This window comes from Sprattus sprattus, assembly GCF_963457725.1.
Source record: "Sprattus sprattus genome assembly, chromosome: 2".
NCBI lineage: Eukaryota > Metazoa > Chordata > Actinopteri > Clupeiformes > Clupeidae > Sprattus > Sprattus sprattus.
This window is the reverse complement of record NC_137921.1, coordinates 45,785,165-45,798,389: the sequence shown is the minus strand read 5'-3', so window position 1 is coordinate 45,798,389 and position 13,225 is coordinate 45,785,165. Positions and strand designations below refer to the sequence as shown.

General features: G+C 39.0%; 1 protein-coding gene across 1 annotated transcript in view; it reads right to left on the bottom strand.

The window, feature by feature from the left end:
• Window positions 1–4,995: 4,995 nt before the first annotated feature.
• The window catches only part of p3h2 (prolyl 3-hydroxylase 2), a 54,457-nt gene continuing 46,227 nt past the window's right edge, over window positions 4,996–13,225 (bottom strand). The window contains exons 6-15 of the mRNA XM_080833364.1: window positions 12,832–12,921; window positions 12,069–12,109; window positions 11,564–11,655; window positions 11,075–11,202; window positions 10,506–10,601; window positions 9,968–10,118; window positions 8,731–8,848; window positions 7,600–7,675; window positions 6,068–6,208; window positions 4,996–5,408 (exon numbers count right to left, since the gene is read on the bottom strand). Coding sequence (XP_080689490.1) covers window positions 5,316–5,408; window positions 6,068–6,208; window positions 7,600–7,675; window positions 8,731–8,848; window positions 9,968–10,118; window positions 10,506–10,601; window positions 11,075–11,202; window positions 11,564–11,655; window positions 12,069–12,109; window positions 12,832–12,921 — 1,026 coding nt within the window. The 3' untranslated portion in view covers window positions 4,996–5,315. The remainder of the gene's footprint in view (window positions 5,409–6,067; window positions 6,209–7,599; window positions 7,676–8,730; window positions 8,849–9,967; window positions 10,119–10,505; window positions 10,602–11,074; window positions 11,203–11,563; window positions 11,656–12,068; window positions 12,110–12,831; window positions 12,922–13,225) is intronic.

Genomic DNA, 13,225 nt, shown 5'->3' with positions numbered 1-13,225 from the left:
GCAATCTGCAGAATCTGAACTTTACCATAGCCATTTAATGCAGTAATAAAATATAAATAGAATAAAAGATATAGGCCATGAGAAAAATAAATACTTTTCAGACGGGTCACTGCTATCTCTGCCAACATATACTTGCATGTTGCTAGCCAGCCACTACAAGGTGGTGTGGTGCAGCACTTCTAATGCACTATAGCAGCCTCTAAACCTCTCACATGTTTAGAGAAGAATATGTCCCAAGTCTATGGTGTGAATGATTTGATTTGGTTAAATAAACTTAATCTTTAACTTCAAATGTATCTAGTCTTTTATCAAGTTTTTATTTTGTAGTTTTGTTTGGGAGACTATAAATTACATCTGTGTGTAAGTGGATATTTATAGTCAAATATTCTTAATGCAATAGATTTACCGGTCATGTTGGTAGAAGCAGTTGAAGTGTCATCTTTGGAGAATCAGAAATGTACATTAGTAGTGACAAACTGCACTGCATGTATAATTAATCCTGGATATGTGGTTAATAGTAAAGCTGATAATTAACAGAAGAATATCACAAGAATTATAGCCAAGAACAGTTATGTTGAATTAGTGATAAAGAACATTCAGGAGAGGTCTATATACTTGAGAGGTCTAAGCTCTTCATCTGAAAATGTACTTGCAAACGCTTATGAATGACAACAGTTCAGACATTTATTGGCTGAATCGTCTTAATTACCATCAAGGACATTGCAAAACTAAGTCTGTTTTCGTGCAGAATCAGTTACGCTGAGGATACATGAGAGGTCTAGTTTGTATCAGTTTGATTATTAAGGAGTTATTGTTGCCAAATTGCCCATTTCAAGTTCTCTCACTTAGATGTGGCTGGTAAACACTTACTGATAATAACTTGCCTCCCACTGCTTAAGACTTCCCAAAGTTTAGGAATATCCACTGTGGCTTTACAAAAGTACCATCCGCTGTCATTCACAGTCACATTTCTCACTGTCAGTCTGGACCAATATTCTCCATCCTCCAGATGAAAATGATCCTCTTCAGATACTAGCAACTTTTGAAGGTTAGATGGGTCACTGATGTTCTTGGTAAACTTCCATTTAACTTTGACAGTGGAACCATTGCAACAATTGTGCATATGGCAAGTGAGACTAAAGGAAGAACCAGGTAAGACAGATACAAACTCTGGGCTCAGAGATATGGTTCCTTTATCCTCAGAGTAACCTTTATGTACAAGAGCTCCTGTGTACAAATGAGAGAGTTTTTTTTATGAATGTTTTTTTTTTAATTAATGTTTTATGACATGGATTCAGGAAACATCAGCATTCAAACATGTTCTATACACTATGTTCTATGAAAGAGTTTGAAGGTCTTACCAGCAATTAGCAGAAAAAGAGTCATTTTATGAATATGATCCATCCCTGACGCAGTGGTGAGCGCTTTGCTCTCTCTTTGTGAAAGTAAGAGGTGTCTTCCTGCGAAAACCATAATCATCGAGATGACAGAGAAGAGTGGGCTGGGAGGAGGAGTCAAAGGAGAACATTTTTTGCTTGATGATAGAAACTTGTTAATGAAAAAAAACATGCACTGATGTTGCCAAATATACAGGTACTACTTTAAACTTTAATACTGATCAACTGCACATCATTTTGTATTCCTCCTTAAAAACATTACTTTGGTATCATCACTGGCATGTAACTAACCTGACATCAATAGATAGAATCTGACAAGCCAAAGGTTTCAAGCTCAGTGCTGCAGTAACGCTGTTAATTGTCTAAAGAAGCACGCTCATGTTTGGTCATGCTTTGAGTGTGAGACAGGAAAACACATGAGGGCCAGACAGTGTGCATTCCCCCCCCCCCCTTTCTTAGTAGAGTAGAAGAGGTAGAGCTTCATGGAAACTAAAGAGACCTCATGAGGGTCTGTCATAGTGTGTGTGTGTGTGCATGTACACATTATATTATATGCTAAAGTATGCATGATATGATAGTGGCAACCTAGGTTTACTCCATAGCTTAGTTTATTTGTAAAATAGTATTCCTGTAGCACAACAGGTAGTGAGTGAACATAGTAATAAACATATCTATGGACCATATACTGTGAGTCACTTTGGATAGTAGCTTGTGCTAAATCAGTGAATTTAAGTATAAAATGTGTAAACAATCATCTAAAATTTCTTTCAGTTAGAGATGTTTGTCTTGCTGGAAATCATTACAATGCAACCAGTGAAGAGGAAAGGGGTCAACCACAAACAGTCTAGCAAAAATGAAAGTGTATTTTAAAGGTGTCCGGGAGCCGAGAGAGAGGCCCTAAAAGCACGAAACCAGAGGCAGAAGTAACAACAAGTGAACTTTACTGAGAAATAAATCGACAAAAGCCAGGCAGGCAAACTGGTGTTCCAGGTCGGTGGAGTTTAAAAGTTCAGCATGCAGCCTGTGAAGTGTGAAGTCGACCATCTACAGAGGACCCAAGAAAAGAGCTAAGAAAGAGGACCCAAAAACACCAGAAGCAGAAGTTACAACAAAAGTAAACTTTACTGACTCAATAAAATCCAGGCAGGAAAACTGAGCAAAAAAGAGAATGCAAAGAGGAAAAAACCAGCAGGGTTTAAAAACTAAAACATAGACAAATAATTTTAGACCATGAAAAATGGAACCATCTAAATACGTTACCCCAGCATCGTAGATTCGGATGAAGAGTAGTCATGAATAAAAAAAGTTTGCCCATGCACGAGACATGGGCTATAGCAGGCTGATCACCATAGTTAATGTTAGGAAAACCATTAGTAAGCATTAGTTTAACAATCTGTAGTAAGAAAGGCTAATATTCTTAAAAGTTTATATTTATGCCATTCAGAGTCTTCGTTTCTCCATTTAAGCTTACACTAGCAAATCTTCATTGAAGGAATTATACTGCAGTTAGCCAGCTGAGCTAGGCGGTTAATTAAGTGCAGCACACTTATCTGCATAGCTTTCCAAACCTCTGATAAATATTCATTTTTTTTTCTATCAGAATGCATTTCAGCTGTGTGGTTGGAAGTTTGTTGATGCTCGCTATTACATTACCTTTTCCTTAACAACTTAGGCTAATACATACACCATGGCTTGAATAAAACAAGACTGTGACCCAGCCATTTGATTGAGGGGTGGGAAGGGGGGATTTGTGTGGCTTGCGGCCTTTCTGTGTGGATAGCAAAAAAGTAAAAAGAATGTCTCAAAATGACGTCAGTGGAAGCTCGGATGAATGTGTGTTATGGATGTTCCACAAATGCCGATTCGACACAAAATCACGTTTATTCAAATGAAAACTTAAGTCACAATAAGGGCATCTTCACAGTCAAAGGACATCTGTATTTGTGGACACAAAAACACACTTGTAAATTATTGCATATTTGTGGATTTTGGTCCATGCAGTTACAGATCATTTTGACACATTCTTCTCTCCATATGAAAACATCTGTCATATCGGTTTCATGTATGTATTTCTCACGTTTATGACAGAAAAACACTGTGTGGGAAACATGGTTTATGTTTTGATACCCACTGAGTAATTCCTCTCCAGTTTCCCCGCATTTACACAGGAAATACTACCCATTTTCAGAATCAAATGACTAAATGAAAGATTTTTTGCCCTTGTCAGAAAACTGCCCTTGTACCAGTTGTCAAATCAATTCTTCTCGAACATAGAACATTTCTTACTCCTTCTTGCTGTTATTTAACACACAATGCCTCTCAGCCCGGATATGCAGTTTACCCATATGAGCAGAAAGACTGTGAAGCAAAGAAATTACAAAAACACTTGGATTTAAATCTTTAATTTATATATTTATTTATTTATTTATTTGTTACAAAGATGAATTTTTCAAGTGAGATATTGAAAACTTAAATACTGATATTTAAATAGAAGAGACAAAAGTGGCCATCCTCCTTGTCAAAAATGAACGTGATCTATGGAAAATGTGACTACAAGCTTAATACTGAAAATCATAGTTGTCTCACTAGATGAACACAGTGGGTTTAAACTGACCAGGTGACTCTAAACATATTTGAAAAGAAAGGACATTTATATGCCACATCATAATTCAAATTCCTTGAAACAGGAATAAATAACCTCTTTTAATTAAAAAGCTCCTTAAATCAAATGCTGACAACTGCGAAAGCAGATGTTCTCATTCACATACATACCATTGTCTTGTGCCAATAGTCGTGTAATCGTCTACCTCTGATTCCACACAGCGTGTCAAAGGAGAGGTACAGAGTGACGACGACATTAACAGCCTAACTGGATATGGTCACACAAAAGCTGCACACTCTCACTCAATCACACACTCCCTCACTCACTTTCACACACGCAGGCACACACATAAAAAATATCCTAAGACAAACAAAGGACTCTAAAACCCAAAAGAAAAAAAAACACATCAAACAAACAAAATAAAACAACAACAAAATATTACAACCATCACTGTGGTCGTGATTGCCTGTCCTTTTTAGGGTTTCAGTCACACAATGGCATGCCCAGCCAAATCACTGGACCGAAATAGCAGTCTACTGATATCCATGGACAGATATAGTTATTCATTACATATCAACCTTTCAAGTGAAACTTAAAAGCATGTTTTTAAGGCTCAGTGGGTGAATATGTACATTACAGTGTGAGGAAACATAACTTTTTAATAATGCCAGCATTGCATATTCTTCTAAAAACACACAGTGGCTTGCTCTTCGCTTTGGTTTATAAACTATCGGCTAATGCAGTTCAGCACTGACAATTTAGCTGACAGGTAGCCTTCACGTAACAGCTCTGTATTTATATACAGTATATCCATCATCATTGCATGGCCTTGACCTCAAGTGACAAACAAAGTGTGGCTCATTTCCTGACATTACGCAGATTATGCTTCAAATGTAAAAGCCGATAGGGTAAAGATAGCTGTCGGTAATGCAGTGCGCTAATTCATTTGCTCACACACCAGTCTGGTTCCAAAAGTAACATTACATCTAGGCACAGTGTAAAGGTTTTTTCTCTCTTTCAATTCAGTGTTTCTACAAAGTCATGGAACTTTGTGGATTCACACAGTGACTGGTCAGGCACAACAGCTGGATGAAATGTTAAGAATGACTGGTCAACTGAAGAACTGCCGTGCACATTTAAAAAAAAAATAATAAAAAAAATTCATCAATCATCTTCAATATGAACTTCATAACAAAAACAAGAACATACACACAGCATAAAACAGACTCTCACTCTCAAACAATACAAAAATAGAGTTGTTCTCATCACACCATCGTTAAATAAATAGATAATGATTTTGAGTCTAATCTTCGAACCTACAACTCGTCTTTGGGGTTGATCTGGATGTCACCGTCCGAATGTTGAATTTTGTCGAGAGCCTCTACAACCTCATCTGCCTGAAGTCTCTCCTGCAAAGAGGTAAACAGAGAGCAGGGGCAGAAAGACATTTTGTTTTCACCTTGTAGTTTTCACTATTACAAAAGAATGACACACTGTTTCACACATTTTCATAATTGTAAAACAAATCACCATATCCTTATTAAATCATTTTTAAAGGTTTGTTGATCCTTTTCCACACAGAAATGCCACACCAAAAGAGTGGTTGCTTTTCAGAGTCACAGGAACTCAAAACTTAAATTTGTGGTTTGCCTTCCGACTGCACCAGAGAAACCAGTCATCAACATGGGTATTCAGGGTGGTGAAAAGGGACTTTTATTCACTCTTTCCTTGGTTAAAATATTTCCATTAGTAACTAAACTTGTTGCTTTATTTAAATGCCTTTAGTAACTCATCGCTAAGTTTACTTTTGATCAATGAGCTGTGTCCATTTTTTCTAAGGATCACCTTATGTATATTATTTGAAACAAAGAGTATAGACTGTGAAGAAGGAGCTTGCATTTAGCCCAGAAACGTACCTAAAGGACTCTCCCAACTTACGAAGACTTTCATCGGGGTTTGCAAGTAGAACTTGCGGGTGTAAGGTAAACGTCTTTTAACAGTTCTAGATGGCACATTGTTGTGTCATTCACTGCCAAGAGTTAGGTTTTCACACAGCTCTCCTACTCACCAGCTCTCTGAACAGGGGATCCAGTGTAAACCAGAGAGCCACAGCACACCTCTGGCCTTTGGTAACAGCACGTACTCCATGGGGGTTCTCCCCTCCTGATGAGAAGCCAACCATACGGCCACACCGAGGCTTCACCTGGGCCTAGAGAATAATAATAACGATCATAATTACAAATCTTTTGGCATTGTTATGTTAATTAAGATAAAATAACAACAAGTCATATTCATGAAACAGTGTCTCCAACAGTAAAGTATATTACAGTTTCTTTTTACACAGTGGGTTTTACAGACACCCACCTTAACAAATCAGTTAACCTTTGATGCAAAATGCACTATAACCGCCAAAAAACGTCATACTTTGCCCAAAGGGACTCGTGCTGCCATAACTATAGCATATGCTCTCTTCAATTTAACTCCTTAATCACTCAATGTACAATGAACTCAAAAAAACACAGACATCTTGAAGCATTGCAAAATGCATATATCATGTGTTGCTGTATCCTTTTTGTTTTTGCACAGTTTAGTGTTGCATTGCAAAAGAAACATGTATGACACCTCCTACACATAAAATATGTTATATAAATATGAAATTCAGCTATATGCCTAAAGACAGTTCCATGGTAAATTTTCAGCGGTATACTATTGTACAAAATAAGTGTACAGACACTTTTCTTTCCCAGTACAGTAAGTGAAACAACAAAACATGAGACAAATGCAGCCCTAATGCTGATCTGTGGTGAAATTTGTATAAACTTCACATTTACAGTACCGCAACATTCTTATCTTATACACCCCTAAAATTCCCCATATTCCACAAATATTTAAAGGCAAGCGGTCATCATGACACCATATATAATATACTGTAGATACCAGTTTTGAGTGTGCAAAATTGCTAGGTGTGATCAGTGGTTAGTGTTGTTGAATAGAAAGTAGCTGACCTAGGTTCAATTCCTAGGCAATGCTACTTTGGATAGATGTGTTTGTTGTAGTTGCCTTGGTGGGTCACTTTATCTCATTGATAGCCCATGACTTTCAAATGCTGAAGATATAGTGGGAAAATGTCTTCAGCGACAACTACATCTATATTTTTCCTTCATACATGTGGTGATTTAAATTTTGTCTGGTTTTGAACTAAACACTGTTTTGAACAGATTATCTAAATATCTGCAAAATGCTGTAGTTGGAGAGTGAACATTGACTGAGACAGGTATCCATTAATTTCAGAAGAAGTGGTCATTGACGACCTTTTGTATCTAAGCAATCGAAAAGTATCCACAGTTTAGTTCACTTTGTCTACTGATATGCTGGATGTGTTAAGTGTTTTGAGAAAGTGTATATGGTATTCAAACAAGTGTGAAAATGAGTACACAAAGTCTAAGTAGATACTAATCAAAAAGTACCTCACCAATGAGGATACTTAGAAAATCAAAGGCTTTGCTACAAAGGCGGATTATTGGTTTTTATTTCAAGGCTGAGTTATCTCCTTGTTGAGGAAGAGGTTACTAGAAAGGACTATATGAACATGAGCCTTACTGTGAGTGTTTTGGCATCCATCTCTGTGAAGATGAAATCTCCTCCTTCAAAGTCTCCATTGAGGTACAGGAGAGCACTGTGACGGGTAAAGACACAGGTTAGACAGGACAGTACTGAGGCCCTTTTGACCTTCCCGCACACTCTCTGGTACTAAACCAAGATATCAGACAAGACCACAGGCTCTGTTTAGCAGGCAAGCCACTGGCTGCTCCATGTCTCCGGTGTTACTCAGTCCTGGCTTTGTAAACGGGTGGGCTTGGACCAAGCCATAAACAATCCCTACCAATCAGCAAGGTGCTTCAGGACCAAGGACAGGAGGGGTGTAATTAGATTGGCTGTTGAACTCAAATATCAACAACCTTTTTCAAAACAAATAACGGAAACTTTAACTAGGGAAGAGCCTAAACTGCCACAGAAATGGGTGAATCAAGATATACACATAACACAACAAACACAGTGATTACAATTTAAATAAATCCTGTTTGAAATTATCAATTTTTCACTAACAGATTTGAAATAGAATAAAGGTAGAGTCAGCAATTCTAATGCAATACACATCATACACGGACTAGCAGTATGTTCTGTGTATACGCTTAGATAAATTCTGGTGTCCACAGTCTTTAATCTAGATCACATGTGTCAAACTTAAGGCCCGCGGGCCTGATCAGGCCCGACAAGCCATTTAATCTGGCCCGCCAGCTCCTGAGAATGTTGCAAATAGTTCCATTGATTTGAATGAGCAACGGTGACATTTTATTTGGTTTGCCTAATTTTACCTCAGGATTAATAAAGTATCCATCTTTTTATCTATCAGAGCTCGTCTGCCGCGGCCACTGGTATGTTGAACGCACCACAAATACTGCAAGTCCCACAATGCACTGTCCCTGCATTGGTAGCATACGTCAATTTAGGGAGCGCTTGCCCCACTGTCCTGCCCTCAACTTTTTTATTTTGGCCCTCTGTGTATTTGAGTTTGACACCCCTGATCTAGATCATCTGTTTTCAATAGGGTTATCAATTTAAAACAGAGTCAATTGAAATATAGACCATCTGATTTATAACAGTGGACAATTAGAATGGCTTCCAAATATAATGTCTATGTACGGTATACAGTATATGGTGTGCTCTCACCTATAATCTCTACAGGTGTATGCAGGTGGCTCTTTCCAACACTCATTGGCCTCTGGGTCTAGTAGGCAGTTGTCAGCGTGGATGGGGTGACTGAGGTCATTTCTGTGGTCTTGCTGACCTGAGGACACAAACACACCAATTGCAGCCATGAGTCATAACGTGCTGTACAGGATGTCAATAGACATGTCACTAGACAAACTGTTAATTAACCCCTGAGCAGTGCGCACACAAAAATCATTGGCAAACAGGAATGCCCTTTTTGGAAGTTGTAGGATTGTTTCATATAGCTGGACCATATTGAAATTGTAGATGCAGATTACAAAGCCCAGGAGGGTTTCATATACAAGTATTGTTTTCTTTTAGACTATCTATTTTTGTGTGAGTGTCACCTAAAGCGGCTCTAAGTGAGTGTACAAGGTTGACAGCCCCAGTTTGGTTTCACACCTCAATTTAGTTCACACATTGTGCTCTTCAAAGAAATGACGCAATGCATATGTCCTGTAGAATCCGTCTTCAAAATGACAGAGGAAAGATTGTTCTTTGTTCACTGTTGTTATGCATTTTTCTCTCTTTAAAGACTGAGATTTTCAAAGCTAAATCCACTGACCAATAAATATATGATCGGCGTAGACCAAATTATTAGGCTTGAGTACTCATTGTATAATATATGATGTAAATGATAGACATTTCGGGAATGAGGGCCATTGTTTCCTTACTGCCAACAGGGTTTGGGAAAAGGGTAATATATCAGCTTGCACTGTTAGTGGCAAAGTAGGATGTATAGCAATCCCATAGTGGGCTGGTCCAATAGTTTCAAAATTGTAAAGTAAAGGTCCAGTATTTAATAGACACTTTTATCCTTTATCCTTACAAAGGCATCTTACAGTGGCTGGTAATAGGCTAGGTGCACGAAATACTGAGTGTGGGCTGTTTGTTTCCTGTTTAGCCAGGTGTGTTTGAACCTGCCACTATTCTGAATGTAATTAGTGTCTACACGTCCTTCTTTATCGTAACGCTGATTCACTAGGTGCAACACCTAACCAGGTCCGTGTAGACGCTAATTACATTCAGAATAGCGGCAGGTTCAAATACACCTGGCTAAACAGGAAACAAACAGCCCACACTGAGTATTTCGTGCACCTAGCCTATTGACCACCAGTCAACCATTTGGAGGGCGGCAACGCTAGCCATTGTACCACCAACACCTCAACCTGAAACAGTAATAAGTAGTAAGTACCTGTGATTGCAGTCCTACACACCAAGTGTGTATAGGAAAAGTGCAAAGTGGAGTTCAGCATGAAGTACGACTCGATTATTTTCCGCGCCTTCTCGCTGACATCGTAGAACATGCGTGCACTTTTCAGAGACACACGTCCCTCGTAGCCAAACTGAAAACACAATAACACACGTTGATGTTGCATAAAAAATAACACAGCATACATTATGCTCACACATAGTCACACACATAAACAAATAGTTATGTATACATACAGTACATGTTTTAACAAACAAACACACAAACACTATCTCTCTCTCTCTCTCTTTCACCTCCCCCCACACACTCACACACCCGCTAACTCACAAATTCTAAACCACAATGAGCATGCACTAGCCTTATCTCCCAATCACCACATCCTCTTGCTTTTTTTAAAAAAAATGTTTGTGCTCAGATGATGACCATCTTGATCATTTTGAGTGTGCTTAACATTGAGTATGCATCACTTTGAGTATGCATCACGTTGGTTTAAGCAGATAGCGCGCAGGCACATCCCTACCTGCAGAGTCTTCAGCACAGTGGCGCCCTCAAACTTCTCGTTGGGTGTGTGGGGGGACATTTTCCCTCGGTAGCCGTCTCCTGCCATGGTTACCGCCTGAGGGGAGGCAGGCAAAGGAACAGCATCTCAGACACGGAGACTCCTAACTGAGTCTGAACAGCCCTGAATATAAATCGAGTATTTGCACTGTCCTGTGCTGTTCTGAACTCAACTCAACATGGTTGGGTCAGTCTGTATTGTGAGCCAGGCCTTTTCTATTAAATTAGGTTGTTAACCTCTGTGTGGAAATGAAAATGAAAATGTGAAAATGAAAAGGCATTGACTTGAAAAATGAGAAATTAGAAAATATCTAGGACTCCAAGTTGGGTTCCTTAAAAGTGTACCTAGTCCCACTACTGTAAATTAATACATGACTAATCATTAATTATGTGGACCCAAAACCCCTTCAGAAGATTCATTCTGAGGTTTTTTATTTCTGTCAGTGATTTGCAAGTGAATGCTGTTTATGAACTGAGCCACATGAAGCTGAACTGAACTGAGCAGGCCAGAATGGACAGGTGTGGTCTTACATGAGCGAGGCTCTTTAACTCTGTGCACTCGTCCTCAGAGATGACATCATCCAGAAGGACACGCTGGGTCCCATTGAGAGCCTCTGAGTTCTGGACCAGCTTCACATTGTCGTACAACAATGGCCCTCCTGTTCACACAAACACAAATTAAGTTAAAGAAATTGCCGATACCATCTGTACAATATTGTGATGCTCTTGACTGAGCTATGCAATGATACAGTGAAGCCTGTTTATGCACTAATCTACAAAGCTAGGGAGAAAATACAGATACCCCAAACCATGCGTTATGACTGGCTACATTTCATGCCACATGTTCATGTTTGCACAGATTGTTATACTCAAACAAGAGGTTCCATGGTGGTTCTTACAGAAGTTGATAAACAATACAAAGTTCACTAGAAGACAGTTTTTCATGATATAATAAGAATATCAATAGTCCAAATACCAATGAGAATTCAGATGGATGGTGTGGTTAAATGGTTTTCCTACCTTCCTTGAATTCCTGCACCACAGCGATCGTGCCATTTTTCTTCTCTGAGATTGGCACATACTCCATCCAGCCGTCAGTACCAGAGGGGATTCTAGGAAGGTGAGAACAACCCCAAAAGAGTTCAACCTCACCAACCTCACCAACCTCAATCAATCAATCAATCAAAGATTAGGCAACCATGTTGTTGTTTTGATTCAACTCTGTTTAATGAGTCATATCATGACAATGGCAATTATCAGCTCCATCTACTGCTTCTGCAAGCAACAGGAAACAAAACCAGTGCACCAACATGCACCCTTTACAGCAAGGTAAGCATTTGATTTTGTTCTGAGACCTTTAAGGCAATGAGGGAAAAATCACTGCCTTTTACTACCTAGGTAGGATATTGCATTGAGACACACTTGAGGCGCTGATTTTGGCACTAAGCATTAGAGACACTTGTTGATTCAGTGGGTTAGATTAAAACTTGCACAGATTTGAGATGTTATCAGCAAGCCTGCTTACCTTTTGGAATCCTCCCTGCCACCTGAGCTGCTCCAGTAATTCTGAAGAAGCACACATTTTAAAATTATTTATTTTACACGTGAGACAAGTATATATTATATACCTGACTTGATATTTGTATTTTAATAGATTGTTCTTATGGATTATTTCTGGAAGACAGAAGTTTTACATTATGGTGCAGATGGCACAGATGCAGTGATCTGTGGTTGACCATAATCTGATTAGTGTTTTATATCACCCATAGATCATTGTGCAATAATACTTTCTTACACAAAACAAATTAATGATGGCTTACAAAATGCCTTAATGAAGCAGATATATTGACCATATATTAACTATTTATGACCCATATATTGACTCCCTATGTATTGAAAACATAAATGATAGGTGCAAGTAATCTGCACAATGTTGCGCTGTGCAAAGAGATCTCTGCTAATTCAAACACTAGAGGGAGCAAGTGAGCCTTTACTGCAGCTCTAAAGCCTGTGCAGACACCTGTGCCTCAGTTTGGCTGCCGCTCTAGACTGGCATGGACAGCAAACACATCCTCCCATAACTCACACAAAACTGTGCTTTCTGAAATACAGACACGCTTCCCCATAGCAAATCTAGAAAATGTGCAGTGCATTAAGTCCGGAAGACAGAAGAATATGGCAATGGACTGAAAATGCCAGCAGTACTTGTGCTATCAGACCTGTGTGACATTAGCATGTTGCACTACCAAATAACCCAAAACTGCAAAACAGTACAAAATGTGACTTACCCCTTCTGTGTACTCCACTCCCATGTTTTGGCTGCCCACCTTCAGCAACTCAAGCTCTTGCTGGTGACGTTTGACATACCAGTCAGCGTCCTGGCAACACACAGGGAGTAGGATGAGCATTAGTGAGACATTACAGACACACCCATGAAGTATTAAGTAGATGATACACCAACAAAGAACCATAAAGTATCAAGTCCTGAAAGAGCTAAGAAGTCTGCCCTACCTAGCCTTAGTTAAGGGAAGAGAAAACCATTGCTTGATGATGTTTTATAGTGTTGCCCGGTTTTATTTGCAAGATAGTTGTGTACGTAGACGGCTTGGGCAGCTGTACTGTGTTCACAATACGGCTGTTGATCGACCCAGGGAGCAAAACCAAACATCTCCTTGCCTCAGT